The following is a 16,922-nucleotide window of genomic DNA, read 5'->3' on the forward strand; positions in this document are numbered from 1 at the left end:
GAATCACGTAGCTTGTGTGACAAGAAGACATGCTTTTCATGCAACAGCGTACGAGAAGAAAATTCCCAGACAGTCGGAAGAGGCACACTTCTCTAAGAAATGCTTGCAACTCATACATAATCTGCACTATATTTTAGAAACCGGATATAATTTTTTACATGATATGCAATCTTTTATATAATAGACTTGGGGGTGTACACGAACCGAGCTAGCTCGGTTAGCTCGCTGGACTCGACTCGACTCGAAAAAGCTCGATTCGACTTGGTTCAAAGCTGAGTTTGAGCTGAGTTGAGTTGATTTTTTGAGCTCGAAAATGAGTTCGAGCCGAGTTCGAGCTGGCCCCAGCTCGACTCGACTCGGATCGAACCCAGCTCGAATCGAACTCGGATCGAACCAGTTCGGTGACTTGGTTACTTTGATATTGATGTTGCTCACCAAGTGTTTGATGAAATGACTCAAAGAAGTGTGGCTGGTAGCAAGGAAGGTATGTATATGAAACCAACACCCTTTTTTTCTTGATTTTTATGTTGCTTAGAAGGTGTTTGATAAAATACCTATAAAACCATTGCCGTTATCTCAAATATAGTGAGATTTTGAAGGTGCAGTCCAGGTGTTTGTGAAAATGCCTCAATGATGAACTTGGCTCGATCTTGGCTCAAACTCGGCCCGAGCCGAGTTGCTGACCAAATCGAGCCGAGCTAGCCAGTCTCGCTCAAGGACCGAACCGAGCTGAGTTCGAGCTAAGGTCAGCTAGTGGCCAAGCCAAGTCGAGCTGAGGCCAGCTTGACTCCGTTCGACTCGATGTACACCCCTAAATAGATTGTCTTTTGGACATGTATTGATGTAGAACAATCTCATGACTAGATTCGTTGTCGGGCCTATTGAGCATCCAAACACAAATGATATTTAGTCCAGTTTCATATTCAGCCCAATCTTTTGAATTTTGTTAATGCGATTCTTATTAAATAATCGTGTTAAGCCTACTGAGCATCCAAACACATCATATTTAGTCCACTTTCATATTCAACCCAATCTTTTGATTTTGTTAATGCGATTCTTATTAAATAATCATGTGAATTATTTTTTAAAACAATCGTGTAATATTAATATTAATATTATTATTTTATATATAAAAAAAAAAAAAAACACCAATTCAAAGTTTCCTCAGAAATTTTTATTCGCAGATATTTTAGCGACGGATTTGCTAATTTCTTGTTCGCTCCTAATAAAAAAACCATTGCTGCCATCCAAATTATTTGTCATTAAAAATATTGGGGACGGAAAAACCTATTCGGTCGCCAATATTTTTGAATTTTAGCGACGGTTTTTTTATTTTTGTGAGAAATCAGTTATTACAGACAGATTTTATCTGTTGCAACAAATTTGCGACCTAGAAAATAGCCACAGACCAAAGCAATTGACAAATCCGTTGTTTATGTGGTTTTGCGACGTATCTGGTCCATCATAAATTCACAATTTTGGCATAGTGGATTTAACAACATAGTGAACTATTCGGCAAGGAAGTCTCCATTCGAGATTATTTATGGTCGAGTGCCTTGTTACACACTTGACTTAATCCCTTTGCCCAAGCTTCCACGAATGAGCATTGCAGCAGAAAACACGGTGGACTGAATCATAGCCATTCATGCATATGTGCAAGCCAAGTTGCATGTCTCGAACGACAAGTCCAATAAGCGACCCGACAAGCATCGGTGACAAAAAAATTTCGAGGTAGACAACCATGTTATGGTCCATCTATGAAAGGAAAGATTTCTGACCGGAACTTGCAACAAGTTGAAGAATAAGAAGATTGGACCGGTACCAATCCTCTCAATGATTAATGATAATGCTTATATTGTTGATCTTTCAGATGACATGGAGATCTCGTACTTTCAATGTCGCGGACCTGATCGAATATCATGAATCGAAGCAGGATAAGAACTCGAGGATGAGTTCTTTTGAAGTGGAGGGGACTGATGTAGAGTGGGTTGCGGACACTTTCATGTCTAAGATGGCCCAAAGAAGGTCCAATTGGAGGTGGTAGTGATCCAAACTGTTAGAATCTTAAAACAGATGTATCTTGCAAATCGGAATGAGTTATTCGACATACCATTTATAATTTTGAGATAAGAGAAGCTACTTTAGCCAACCAACCTACTAATCTAGGTTGACCATGCCGAATTTGTGAGATTCCATCAGATCGATGGTTGAAAAAATTATTTTATTTTCGTTTTTACTATTTATAATAAGTTTTAGTTTGATTATAACTTTTCAACCTTTGAGCTTTAGGAGTTGTGTCCAACACGAAAAGTGCTTAGAAAAATTAGGAGAATGACGTGGTTAAGACAAATAGACACTTACTACAAATAGTAGATTTACTATTTATAGTCAGTCATGAATTTTAGGGACTTTGAGTTAAGAGTTTGATTTTGAAACTTATTCCAAGGTTTGGTATCATTGTTTAAAGTAATGTAAATTCCTTTTTATCATCAATCAATCAAAATTTGAATTTTTAGAATTTATTTTTATTTTCTTATTTTCTCGTGGATTCGAGGTATCTCTGTGAAGAGTCTAGAGAAGGATTCAACTTAGTTATACCCTTGAGGAAGACGGTGATCGACCTCATCACATTCATTCATGCGTCAACAGGTAACCGTTTAGGCACCACATGACCCAATTTCTAAACCTATCTAAAATGCCGAATCTGAACCCGACCCAAATTCTAAATGGGTCCAAAATGAATCTAGATCCATTGAAATCAGGTCAGTCAACTTAGGTACGGAAGATTTAGGTATCTGTTGACATCCCTACCTTCAAGCAACTTACCCCCAAATGGTTCAAGTCCGTCAACTCATAAAGTACAGTTACAAAGTAGAAAGGTACGTGATTATAAAATGGAGAACACAACAAAATCTTTTTCTTTCCTTTTCTATATATATATATATTTTTTGACAAGATGAGGTTGAACCATGGCCACAGTATTCCTTTGCATTCGACCCCCATCAAAGCATGAGGGTGGCCCCTTGGCTTGGCCCAATCACCGGGGTTCAAGAGTAGAGATAGTTAGCTCATTGTTAGAACAGATTTTAGCACTTGCAGAAGATATATTTGATTCAGCGACAGCCCTTGCAACAAAAAAACCTGGCTGTGTAGGTTGGGGAAGTGCCATAGATTCACTTCCGAGCATAAGAATGACAGATGACATGGTGGGCCGATCCGCTGCATCTTCTTGAACACATAACAGTCCAATGTGGATCCATCTGAACACTTCACTTGCTGGGTTTGACCTTGCTAATAAAGGATCGATCAACTCCAAAGCTTTCCCTTCACACCATAATCCCCATGCCTGTAATATCACATTTCATCTAAGAATCTAAGAGTAAGGTGGATTTAATTTGAATAATAAGGAGAATCTTACGTAAGCTAAGAGGCTGTGAGCATGTCGGGGGAGATAGAGACCGTTGTTCCTTTTTCCGCTCACAATCTCTAGTAGTAGAACTCCAAAGCTGTATACATCGGATTTAACAGAGAATAACCCCCCCATTGCATACTCCGGTGCCATGTAACCACTGTAGTGAATGACCATGATGCAACCATAGATTAGTAGCATTATATGATTAGGAAAGTAGAAATGCCGACAGGAGCTTCGGCACACTCACATCTGACAATGCAGCACATGTGTAGTCACTCATCTGGTGTCCCACCGTTTTAATATACTGACTAAGAAATCTAATGGGTCGGATCACCAGCTGTGTCATCCATTTATGTTGAATCTGGATTGATGGACCACATTTTTATCTTTCCATTTCGGTAGCAGACACAGGTCACCTTTGTTGTTGGATTGGTTTAATCTTTGGGATGGTGGGCCAGCTTGATGGTTGTATTCAACTTGAAAACCATGTGTGCTACATTTTCATATGAGTGACGAGTCTTGTTAGCAGGGATCATGGGGAAATATATGTATATGCCAAAGAAGAAAATTAAATGCCAACTTACTATGTTCCAACGACTCTGTTGGTATTGATTTGACTTTGATTTCCACCCAAAAACCTTGCCATGCCAAAGTCAGAAATCTTTGGGTTCATCTCATGGTCCAGCAAAACATTGCTAGCTTTCATATCTCGATGAATGATTCTGAGTCGCGAGTCTTCATGGAGATAAACGAGGCCCTTTGCAATTCCATATACAATATTTTGGCGCCTTTCCCAACCTAACTGGGAACGCTTGTCTGGATCTGGACATGATATGCCAATTGAGTGAGATCATGTTTAAATTGTCTTGAAGGGAATGCAATTTGAGACAAATTCAAATCGTGTTTAGGCCATGTCTCTTAGAATGCAAGTTGAATTCACTTTATTTATGGTGTTTGTGTGCATGTCCGATTGGCTACAATTGGACATGCACATGTATGTTATGCACGTGCATGTGTGTAGTGAAATTCAGAAGTTGAAGAAGAGATAAAGGGTCCAAACCAAAGATGAAGACATCAAGGCTAGTGTTTGGCATGTATTCATAGATGAGCAATTTCTCTCCTCTCTCAATACAGCAATACAAAAGCCTCACAAGGTTTCTGTGTTGGAGTTTGGCAATCAATGTGACTTCATTCTTGAATTCCTCCAAACCTTGCCCTGAACTCCTTGATAGCCTTTTAACCGCTATTTCCTTCCCATCAGATAGCTTTCCCTGAAAAGATTTTCCATGCAATGGTTACTTAATTGGGGAAAAAACAGTATTTTCTGTTTAAGGCTTAGTTGACTAATCCAAGCCAGTCAATGTTTGGATGCCCAGGCAAATTGAATTTCAAAATTTTATTTCCCTACTATTCATAACGAGGAATTAGCACATAACTTGCAATTACATTCACAATTTGAAGACCAGATTCTTGACACTGGTGTCAAGGAATTAAGCTTTATTATTTCAAATTTCATTAGACTAATTATCTCTAATCAGTTTCATTATTCATCTAGATGGATCCTTAGAGAAGTGTCATTACCTTATATACAGGGCCAAAGCCACCTTGTCCAAGCTTATTTTCATCCGAAAAGTTATTTGTAGCCGCTTGTATAGTAACCAAGTCAATCAATGGCAATTCTTGAGTTTGCTCCCCATCCATGCTTGAATCCAGTTCTGTACCCGCTGGAGGCCCCAAATAATGGAATAATGCTTTATGTCCCTCTTCTTTCTCTGATTTAAAAAATAATAATAATAAATAAATAAAATTATGAGAATGTAATATTAGTCCTGGTAAGAAGGTAATTGAGGTCCCTTGCATAGCCTATGCATGGGCCCGTGGCTATTTGCTCAGATTATCTAGACCATTCTTATGCCTCTCTGGCTTCAAGTCCCAGCACTCTCATATAGTTGCCTTAAATTGGACAGCCGAAAATGATGATTGTCATTGGTCTATTTACAACAGAAATTGGCACCTTTTCTCATCATCTGCTTTCTATAAAGGTGTGAATAAATGGTAGGTCATATCCTAAAAGATTGCAAGGGCAATTGAAATAAAATCTGATCTTCCACCAGCCCTGGCCCATAGGCTGCTATGGCAAGGGCTGTCAAGTGGCCAAGATTGGGTCAGGTGAAGTTCCACCAGAGACCAGCCCATTAAATTTCGGGCCTGAAATTCAGAAGCCATCGTGGTCCTGTAAAGTTTGGCCCGAGTTTAGGGCAGCAAGATGTAAATGAAATGGCCTTGAGTTTATTTTTCTTTTACCTAGTCGTCTCTTTCTTCCTCGTAGATAGCAGTAGATACAGGAAGCAAAGAGAGCCGATCCTAAAACCGTTCCTACAATAACGTAGGATGTAACCTTTGATCGGTTCCCTCCATTCGCTGTAAATCAAACGAGTTCTCATTTCAGTTAAAAATGCATATTGTCAAGGGTGAGTTTGGATCACAGGTAGGAAAGAGAAAGGCAATATGTTAAAAATATTGTACGAGAAATTATCATTCATATGCACGTAAAAAATTAGGCCAAAGAAACAAAAACATTAATAAAATCAAAGGGGTAAAACAGCTCATGGTTTAATGCAAATTTGATTCAAGAAAAGAGGAGTAGGAAGATGGTATATAAGCAAGATGATGACAGATCCAATACAATGCACTGTATGTTAAGCTTAAAAAATATTGCTTCCATAAATGAGCCTTTGTATAATATCCACCTCTTAAAACACGATCCTGCCTATTATTTTTGAAGTAGAATGAAATGGAATATTATGTGGTGTTCGACATTCATTGAAGTGTCTGGTGGGGCCTATCATGGATAGCTTACGTTCCAGAAAAAACACATATTAGAGAATCATATATTGATCACTAACGTTCTACTGTTGATTTACAATAAACAGTATTACTTATCTCATTAATCATCCATCTGTATCCAAAATTTGGTAAAGGTCCCTATTTTTAAACATGGTCCACCTGTAGTAGAACACTACAGATCATTGGTTTAGATTATATGATGCAGGGATGAACGTGATAAGGATTCTGAATCCACGGACCTTCTCTGGACTCCTCACAGGGACTTCTCGAATCCACGAGGAAAGAAAGCAGAAAATAGAAATAAATTCTGATAAATTCGAAATTGATTAATTCATTAATAAAAATGAGTTCACAACCCTTTAAATAGGCGTACCAAGCAATGAAAAAAAATCAGAATCAAACTACAACTAAAACTCCTAGAATTTGGGACTTACTATAAATAGTAAGTGTTATAATCAACTTAAAAATAGTAAGTGTCCTATTTGGCTTCACCAAACCTTTCTCCTAATTATTCTAAGCTCTTTTAAGTTGGACGCAACTCCTAAAGCCTGACAGATGAAGAGTTATAATCAAACTAAAACTTACTATTTATAGTAAAAATGAAATTAAAATAGGGAAACGACCGTCGATCCAGGGGTATTTCACAAATCTGGCTTGCACAACCTAGCATAACCAGATTGGTTGGCTAAAGTAGCTCATTCTACCCCTAAATCATATATTTTACGCTTGATAACTCATTCCGGATTGTGAGATACGACCGATCTAAGGTCCGACGGTCCGGATCACTTCTGTCATCGACCAGGCCTTTTCTGATCCATCTTGGCTATGAAACTGTCCACGACCCACTCTACATCAGTCCCCTCCACTTCAAAAGAACTCGTCCTCGAGTTCTCATCCTGTTTTGGTTCATGATACTCGGTCAGGTCCGCGACGTTGAAAGTCTGTGAGATCGCCATGTCATTTAGAAGATCAACAACATAAGCATTGTCATTGATCTTTCGAATGATTGGGACGGGTCCAATCTTCTTATTTTTCAACTTGTTATATGTCCTAGTCGGAAATCTCTCTTTGTGTAGATGGACCATAACACGGTTGCCCACCTCGAACACTTTTTGTTGTCGGTGCTTGTCCGCTTGTTCCTTGTACTTTTCGTTCGAGGAATGTAGCTTGGTCTGCACTTTCGCATGGATGTCAATGATCTTGTCTGTCATAGGTTTTGCTGCAATGCTCGTGCCCGGATGCTTGGGCAGAGGGACCAAGTTAAGTGTGTGGCGAGGCACACGTTCGTAGATAATCTGGAACGGTGATTTTCCTGTTGAGCGGTTCACCATGTTGTTGAATGCAAACTCTAGTTGAGATAAGGCCAAATCTCACTGCTTCAGTTTTTTCCCTGAAATACAGCAAAGGAGGTTTCCCAACGTGTGATTCACAACTTCTGTCTGTCCATCAGTCTGTGGGTGGTAAGCACTGCTGAATTGAAGTTATGTATCGAATCGAGTCCATAAAGTCCGCCAAAAGTGGCTAATGAACTTCATATCATGATCAGAAATAATGGTCTTGGGGACCCCGTGTAGTCGTATGACCTCCTTGAAGAATAGATTCGCCAAGTGTGTTGCATCGAGGGTCTTCTTGCATAGGATAAAGTATGTCATCTTAGAGAAATGATTTACCACCACGAATACCAAATCCATGCCACGTTGTGTTCATGGGAGACCAAGCACGAAGTCAATTGATAAATCTTCCCAAGGGCCGTCAGGCACAGGTAACAGGTTGTAGAGGCCTGTATTCTGAGATTGCCCCTTGGAGGTCTGACAAACATGACAACGTTGTACGACTTTTTCCACATCACGTACTAATTGCAGCCAGTAATACCGCTCTTTCAGAAGAGCTCGCGTCTTGTCTCACCCAAAGTGTCCACCGAGGCTACCTCCATATAGCTCCCGAATAATCTGCTCCCTCAGAGAACTTTGGGGGATGTACAATCGATTCTCTTTGAAGAGAAAATTGTCTTGTATATGAAGGTCACTAGGATGACCTTCTTGGCACTTCATCTAAGAATCTTTCAAGTCCTCATCTTCGGCATACAGCTCCTTGAGACAGTCGAAGCCGACCACCTCGTTGCTCATCGTAACAAGTAGTGATGCACGATGGCTAAGTGCATCAGCCACCTTGTTCTGCTGCCCTGACTTGTGCTTTAGAACGAGCATGAATTCCTGTAAAAACGTAACTCATCTAGTATGCACACGATTCACGTTAGTCTGACTATTAATAAACTTTAATGCTTGATGGTCAGTGTATAAAACTACACTTCTTCAAGTTGAGGTACAACATGTTAATTTTTAGGACCTAAAGTACCTGCCTGAGATGTTTCCTGTGCTTCGCCTCATCCTACCTATATATTAATATGTCATCAAAATATACTACCACAAATCAGCCAGTGAACAGTTTTAAAACTTGATTTATCAAATGCATAAAAGTACTTAGTGCGCTCGATAGGCCGAAGGGCATGACCAGCCACTCATACAAACCTTCCTTGGTCTTGAATGCCGTTTTTCACTTATCACCGGGTCGAATACGAATTTGATGGTACTCGCTCCTTAGATCTAGTTTAGAGAACACCTTGGCCCCTTCTAGCATATCAAGCATGTCGTCCAATCATGATATTGGGAACCGATATTTGATGGTAATTTTGTTGATTGCCCGGTTGTCGACACACATGCATCAGCTTCCATCTTTTTTTGATGTTAATAATGCTCGTACAACACATGGGCTCATGCTTTCTCTTAAGAGATCCTTACGGATCAATTCCTCCACTTGCTCCTAAAGTATCTCACATTCTTTCGGACTCATCCGATAATGAGGGCGGTTGGGCAGGCTAGCCCTAGGGACAAGGTCTATATGATGTTGGATATCCCTCATGGGAGGCAATCTATCAGGTAAATCCTCAGGCTAGACTTCTTTGAATTCGTTTAGCAACAGTCTTAAACTTAGAAGGATGTTTGAGGGCTCCCCTTCCTCGCCCTTCACCACTACGTCGTATAGCTCGCCGGTTTCCTTAAATTCCTCCATGAAATTCGGAATGGTTAAGAGGGAACTCCCCTCCACTTTATAGGCTTCAGGGTGGTTCTCTGGTGCCATAGGGGTAAGGATTATTTTTCGAGTATCCTTAACGTATATGTAAACATTATCTCGTCCCCGATGGGTTGCATCACAGTCCGACTGTCAGGGTCGACCGAGTAATATATGACAAGCTTTCATGTCGACCACATCATAAAGTATTTGATCCTTATAATTTTTGTGAATTGAAAACGAGATAGTATATTCTTCAGTTACCTTGGTCTCATCACCTTTTTAATCCAGCTAATTGAGTACGGGGAAGGATGTTTCGTTATTGGTAGCTGCAACTTGTCCACCATCACTCTTGAGACGATATTCTTGATACTACCACTGTCTATGATCACATCACAGATCTTTCCATTGACAGTGCACCAAGTACGAAATATATTGTGTCGCTGTGAATGTAATTCCTTTCGTGGGGCATACAATAATCACCTCATAACTAGAGATTCGCCACGATCTTCGCCCGTCACTTTATCACCACCTGCTATTTCTTCAGTGGTTTGTTCATATTCATCAAAGCCATGGTCTTCTTCTGCGGCCTCACTTTCAGTATCCCCTTCGTTTATAGTCAAGTGTGTTGCGGGACGTTGAGGACAAGTGTTTGATAAGTGGCCTAGCTGGCTACAGCAGTAACAATTGTTCGACATTAGCCAAGCATAAGGATTTGGAATCCTACTCGGGTCCGCTGTTGTGGGTGCTGCACGTTAAGGTCTGGATGAGCTGCTCCCTGTATCATGGTTTGCGGGTGTAGGAGGTTGAGGACGTTCTCTTACTGGATCTTTTCCTCATGTCAGCACTGGATCTTGCGTGAGACCTGTCATGGGGGTTCGAGTTGAAGGATATGGACGAGCAGAAGCTCTTGCAAGTTGTGTTTCTGCCCTACCCGCTAATTGAACTGCTTCATCCACGGTCTCGACTGGGTACATCTGAACTTAGTCTTGAATTGTCGTTCACAACTTATCTATAAATCGTGACACCTTTTGTGACTCAGATTCTGACAGATCGTTTTGTATAGCTAACTGTTGGAATTCTTCAGTGTAATTTGTAATGATTTGATTTCCTTATCAGTAATTTTGATATTACTGGAATAATATCTACTCATAATCACTGAGGACGTCTCATCTGTGGCCATGATGAGATGGGCGCCTTGTTCTGATGGGCTCGTGAGAGTTGTAACTGTTCTCACCATGTAGAAATACTAGATTTTAATTTAAACGCTACCAATTTTACCCTTTTATGATCTGGTACGTCCATATAATCAAAATATCTCTCTACTTCGGTTAGCCAATTGAGAAAATCTTTTATACTTAATAAATTGTTAAAACTAGGAAGTTCAGTCTTACCTCGATAGTCTCTTTCAGCACGATTTAGATGATCGCTTCCATGAATTGGTCGTTGGGCAAAAGCCTCATTAAGGTCCTCGTCGCTAGAACTTAAATCATCTGGTGTAGCCCTACGGTTTGCCACTGGTAGTGCTTTACGAAAATTGAAGTTGCGTCGTAAAGCAACCACGGGTGGTGGAGCAACCATAGGTGGTGGAGCACCACCTAGGGCTCGGGGCGGAAGTAGAGCATCCGCAAGACAGTCGAGAGTTTCCTACAGCCCTTGCATGGTCAACTGACTCTCCCGGTGGAAAGCTTCCATTCTTTCCGAAAGATAACGAATCCCTTGATCACCGTCCACAAGATTTTGATTCATACCTTCATTGTTTGCCATCGGCCCGAGGGGACTCCTCGCTCTAATACCAATTGACGCAAGGTTGAACGTGATAAGGATAACTACTCCGAATCCATGGAGCTTCTCTGGACCCCTCACAGAGATTTCTCGAATCCACGAGGAAAGAAAGCAGAAAATAGAAATAAATTCTAATAAATTCAAAATTGATTAATTCATTAATAAAAACGAGTTCAAAACCCTTTAAATATGGGTACCAAGCAATGGGAAAGAAATCAGAATCAAACTACGACTAAAACTCCTAGAATCCGTGACTTACTATTTATAGACAGTCGTGAGGTCTACTAGTGTGCAAGGTTTTCAGCCAAAAATAGTAAGTATCCTATTTGGCTTCACCAAACCGTTCTCCTAATTATTCTAAGCTCTTTTCACGTTGGACACAACTCCTAAAGCCCGACGGATGAAGAGTTATAATCAAACTAAAACTTACTATTTATAGTAAAAACGAAATTAAAACAGGGAAATGACCGTCGATCCGGGGGTATTTCACAAATCCGGCTTGCGCAATCCGGCATAGCCGGGTTGGTTGCCTAAAGTAGCTCGTTCTACCCCAAAATCATATATTTTACGCCTGATAACTCATTCCGGATTGTGAGATATGCCCGATCTAAGGTCCAACGGTCCGGATCACTTCTGTCACCGACCGGGCCTTTTCTGATCCATCTTGGCCATGAAACTGTCCGCCACCCACTCTACATCATTATAGTCACATGGGTCTTGATCATTCGTCAAAATTAATAGCCTATGCCTGACGTGCAAAGATACGGAGAAGCTATCTGTGGGCTGGGCAAAATCAATATTTTGAGTAGTCCTGGCCTGAATAGGTTCAAAATCCAGGCCGAAACCAACCCCGGGCCCGTCTCTTGACAGCCCTGGTTTCAGAGGAGAAGAAGAAATGAAGGCCCTCTCAGAGAGGGAAATAAGAGCGTAGCCCATTTTACCAGCGAGTCAAACTAATTTCTGCACGAGATGATCATCACGGAGCAGGGAACATTTTGAATGGTCTGAATATTGTACACATATAATAAGATGGAAATTAAATCTTACCATCAGGATTGGTTGTATTGGTGGAATTTGAATCCTCATGGGGCGGCGGAGCAAGAACAGGAGGAGGAGCTGGAACTGACAATTCATAGAAGGGATTTACCTCATATCTTATATTACAACTCATAGACAAAACCTGCCCTCCTACTTTTCCTGCACAACACGTCGGAATCCAGCCGATCATTGATTGCAAACATGAGTAGCAATCGCCGCTCGATAGATCTCTATTGCACTGAACCAAGCCATATATTTTTAAGAAGTCGGAAACATCAGTGACATTCGTTGCGAAGTAGGACGCAGGCGACCCATTTGTGGCTGTAGAGGACAGATTTCTCATCAACAGTGCCAACCGTAGATTAAAAAGAATTGGGTCTGATGCGTTTTGCACATTAAATACATAAACCACGACACCATTTTCAAGTTTGGAGAAGAAGAGTTGGTCGGAGTAACTCAGGAGGCACTTGTCGAATCTTATGGCTGCTTGCTTCTTGTTAGGACAGCGTCGGATGATCTCAATATTTGCGGTGTCTAAGCATTCTTCGCAGTCACTGGGTGAAATATCGCCTCGGCATTGGGCTATGCCAAAGACCTGGTTGGGGTCTTCGCCAAAGGAGGTGTTGTAGTAGCCGTTGGGTGATGGAGCCTTTCTGGTTAGAGATGAGAGGAGGGAGTAGAGATTGTTTCCATATGGACTACCATTGGTGTAATTTTCTTCAGAGTCGCAGAAGTTGAGGATGGGACTTGGTTGGGCTCTAATGGTGCTTTGAAAGAGCAAGAAAATGCAACTGTATAGGAATACATGGATAGGTTTTGATGGAAAAAGATTCATCCTCAAAATATGAGAGAGAGAGAGAGAGAGAGAGAGAGAGAGAGAGAGAGAGTTGTCTACTTTAGGACAGTTTGTGTGACAGATATAACCCAGAATTTGAAAAAATCGGTATGATATCGCAACAAAACAATATTATCAAGAATTTTCAAAATATCGCGATATTATCACGAAATTCTTGAGATATTGACTCCTAAATGGTAAACTCCTCAAGGGATTTCTTTTTTAAATCTATATATAAAATATAATTTATTTATTAACTTATAATAAAATTTTGCAGATATTTTCCCAATAATATTATTAGAATAACCTTAAAATCTATTGAGAAATTTCAAAGCGAAAAATTGCAAAAAACGAGACTTATTTGAATGCGACGTTGGAGGACTTATTTGAATGCAGCGTTCAATGTCTGTGTGGGAGCGGATTGGCTGGTGTACTAGCCACCACCGATGTGGCTGGTGTGTTGACGTCACCAAGTTCTGTAGGTTCCATCATGATGTATGAGTTATATCCAAACCGTCCGTACACTTGGTGAGCTTGTTGTAAGTATTGATCCCAAAAATAAGATATATCCAAAAATCAAGTGGACCACACTGGAAAAAGAAGTGTGGTATTGAACGCCTGCATTGAAACCCTTTTTGGAGGTCACATAAATTTTGGATCAAAAATGATATTTGTTTTTTCTCTTGATCCAGGTCTGTGTGACCTTATTAACAGATTGGATGGAAAGTAAACATTACGTTGGGGCGTATGAATGTTTTAACGGTGAAAATTATTGTCCCGACTTCTATTTGTGGTGTGGTCCACTTGAGTATTGGAAATTTCTCATTTTTGGGTTCAAGATTTAAAATGATCTTGCAAAATGGATGAACAGTGTGGATATGATAAATACATCATTATGCGGCCCATGTAACTTTTATCTTCTTTGAACCGTTCGTACAACTTGGAGTTCGAGGAGCGTCAACGCTCGTACCCGCTAGGTTGCTGGTGTATGGGACACCAGCCAATCCCCTCCACACAAGTACAGAGCCCGGTACTGGTCGGTACTGGGAAAGCCCTGTAGGCTCCACCGGGATGTATGTCTTATCCTGGCCATCTATTCAAATTTCTAACGCATCTTTTGGGCTTGAGAGAGAGAGAGAGAGAGAGAGAGAGAGAGTTGGGTTGGTTTGAAACGGTGGGCGCCACTATCCCCGTTGTTTCCTACGGTGTGATCGAGTTGAGTCTTGGTTCTAACTCATGTCGGGGCTCGTCCTCGAAAATGATATGGGAAAATAGATGGACGGACTGGATGAAAATCGTACATCACAGTGGGTCGAACAGAGCCCCACCCTGGACCGAGTTAGTCCACGCGGAGGCAGGACGCAATCCATTTCACAAAAGTCTAGAGTTGTCCTTTTTCCACACGCGGTTTTGACAAAGGAGGATGCATCTCTGAAAAGCAACAAGACTTCTCGTCCGTTGACTGGCTCACGAGAGAGATCGAAGGGTCCGCTAGTGAAACAAGTGCCAATATATGAAAAGACGTGTAAGATCAAGGCCACTCATCAGGTTTGGAGAAGTGTTAACATGCCCCAACTAAGAAACACTGCAGGGAAGGAGCATATGCCTTGTGAGAAAATGGACAGTTACGAAAATAAAGGAAATGGCCTGTATTCATTGAATGCCCTCACGTCGGTTTATCTGTATGTGCTCTGATTTAGTTTTGGCCGTTTATTCGCGATTTTAATTGGATCAGTATGTTCTCGGTCCGTCCATTTCTTTATCTCTTCCTCCCGATTCAATAGGCTTGATAAAGGTTAGTAATTGTGTTGTACTATATTTCTACCTATTTTGAGAAAGTTACGAGAGAGCGACTAATTTAAGAAAGTTGTGAGAGAGTGACATTCGGCATTGCATGAAAAATAAGGAGTGGATAAAAAAATCTTAAAGATTTAAGAGTGCTTTATGCAAGATTTAACTTTTTTTTTTTTTTTTTTTAAAACCCTGTATTTCATTGATAAGGCAAAATTTACAAAGTGGAAATTTGGGCGAAGGCTAGTGACAAAACGCTGGCCCGCCTATCATATCCTGTACATAGCAGATTTTTTTAGCTTCCTAATTGAGCCTTGCCCTGTTTTGTCCAGAAAATAAAAACCTCTAGCTAGAGTTGGGAGATTAGTGGGGACCGAGTAATGTTGGGTGTCTTGGGACGCACTACTCTGCTTAGCCAACCAGTCAGCTGGACCGTTGGCCACCTCTCTAGGGATGAGGGCAAGGGAAAACTATCCCCTGAGAAGGAGCTTCTTGATTCTTTCTGTCCAATATTTCCATTTCCAACCAACAAAGTACTTCCCTAGAATGCAATCAACAACCCATCTAGAGTCTGATTCGATGAGGACATTCGAGAGACCGTGAAGGACGCACAACTCCACCCCATTGTGAAGAACCTGGACTTCCGCCCTGTTGTTAGAGGCGACACCGTAACCATTGGAAAAGGCGAACATCATGAGGCCATCGTGATCTCTACAAATTTCATCACCCCCGATTGGCTCCAAATTCCCGATGGCAGAACTGTCGACATTGAGCCCTTCCAAATCTCCCATAACATGAAGGTCGGAGCAAGATGAAAGGCAGTAGTAGCACGCCTGCGAGGGCAGGGCATCAGCCACTACCCCATGAGACGGTCTTGTATGGAGGAATGGGTAATTGTGGGCACATCCAGTAGGTTGGCAGTGAGACTCCAGACTCCCTACGCAGGGACCCGTGCAGGAAAAGGTGGGACAAAGTCTCGGGGAGGGGAAGAGGAGAGGAGCTATACCCCAAGCCACAACATTCACATTTCGAAGCGAGGGAGATCCCTTTGTGCTGAACATTCTCATCAATGGGTAGATCATTCATCAATACCTTCCATAAAAATACCGAGATCTTGGTGGGAGCAAAGGGTGCCACACCCACTTAGCCCAAGACTTTCTTTGGCCATGCGCCCTAACCACGTCCCAACCTAATTTCACGGTAAATTTCCCAGAGGGGCCATGAGGTCAGATGCAATAATCATCATTGTCAGAAGTACAGAAGCCTTCCTGCACGATGTGGGCCCGAATCCAAGCCGGAAGATATACCGATGTGTCCTACTTGAGACCGTCAGCTCCCAGGAAATCAGCCACCACTAGGCTTCGAAGATCATTCGGGATTTGAACGGAAGGGATGTCCTGCAAAAGCCCCAACCCCAACTAGTTACATTGTCACACATTGCAGTTGCCTCAGCCAATTTCCCGTTGGGAATGGCTATCCAGGATGGGGAATAGCTTGACGAGATTGTTTCAAAAAGGAGAGCACCTAACGCCAGATCTGAGGCTGTTAGAATTCAGGCCAGCCGACCAGTATTTAGACAGCAGAAATTTCGCCCAAAGGTTGTCTTCAACATTGAATCTGGCCCTCCACGCCATCTTGAGATGAAGAGCACGCATGGCATCTTTCAACTTTTGGATTCCAAGCCCCCCTTCGGCCTTAGGGGTGAACATAGATCCCCAGTTCTTGCAATGGAGTTTATTCCAACCATCCCACCAGCCTCATAGGAAGTTTTCAAAGGACTTCTTAATTTGTTGCAGCATTTTTGTAAGGACAACCAAGGCTGACATGATGTGGACGGGAATGCTGCACAAGACTGATGAGATCAACGTCAACCTCCCCGCTTGGGAGAGAAGCCGACCATTCTAGCCTTGAATCCTGGCTAAAATCATGCTAACTATTGGGCTGAAATCTTTGTTGGTAATTCTCCCTTAGACAATGGGGATGCTCAGATATGTAAGGCCTCTTGGAGACTTCCCGAAGTCTAATGTCCTCTCAATATTTCTGATCCTGCCAGCAGAGAGCTTGGAAGAATAGAAAAACGCACTCTTCCTCATGTTAACGCATTGCCCCGAAGCTGATTGATATTTAAGTAGGAATTCTCGAACC

The 16,922-nt window shown here is 41.5% G+C and overlaps 1 protein-coding gene across 2 annotated transcripts; it reads right to left on the minus strand.

Annotated features, from left to right (window-relative positions):
* Positions 1 to 2,895: 2,895 nt before the first annotated feature.
* On the minus strand, positions 2,896 to 13,008 carry LOC131221556 (cysteine-rich receptor-like protein kinase 10). Of its 2 annotated transcripts, XM_058216841.1 has the most exons (5): positions 4,994 to 5,582; positions 4,473 to 4,683; positions 3,997 to 4,234; positions 3,419 to 3,569; positions 2,896 to 3,346 (listed from the first exon to the last, which is right to left on the minus strand). In XM_058216841.1, the coding sequence occupies exons 1-5, from the start codon at positions 5,270 to 5,272 to the stop codon at positions 3,038 to 3,040; spliced, it is 1,188 nt and encodes a 395-aa protein (XP_058072824.1). In that variant the 5' UTR covers positions 5,273 to 5,582; the 3' UTR covers positions 2,896 to 3,037. The 2 variants fall into 2 exon arrangements, 1 of the variants encoding a protein (XP_058072824.1); XR_009159412.1 differs by lacking the exons at positions 2,896 to 3,346; positions 3,419 to 3,569; positions 3,997 to 4,234 and adding an exon at positions 12,161 to 13,008 and having other exon boundaries at positions 4,548 to 4,683; positions 4,994 to 5,833.
* Between the last annotated feature and the right edge of the window lie 3,914 nt (positions 13,009 to 16,922).

Source organism: Magnolia sinica, chromosome 12, assembly GCF_029962835.1.
Source record: "Magnolia sinica isolate HGM2019 chromosome 12, MsV1, whole genome shotgun sequence".
In the NCBI taxonomy this organism is placed as follows: Eukaryota; Viridiplantae; Streptophyta; class Magnoliopsida; order Magnoliales; family Magnoliaceae; genus Magnolia; species Magnolia sinica.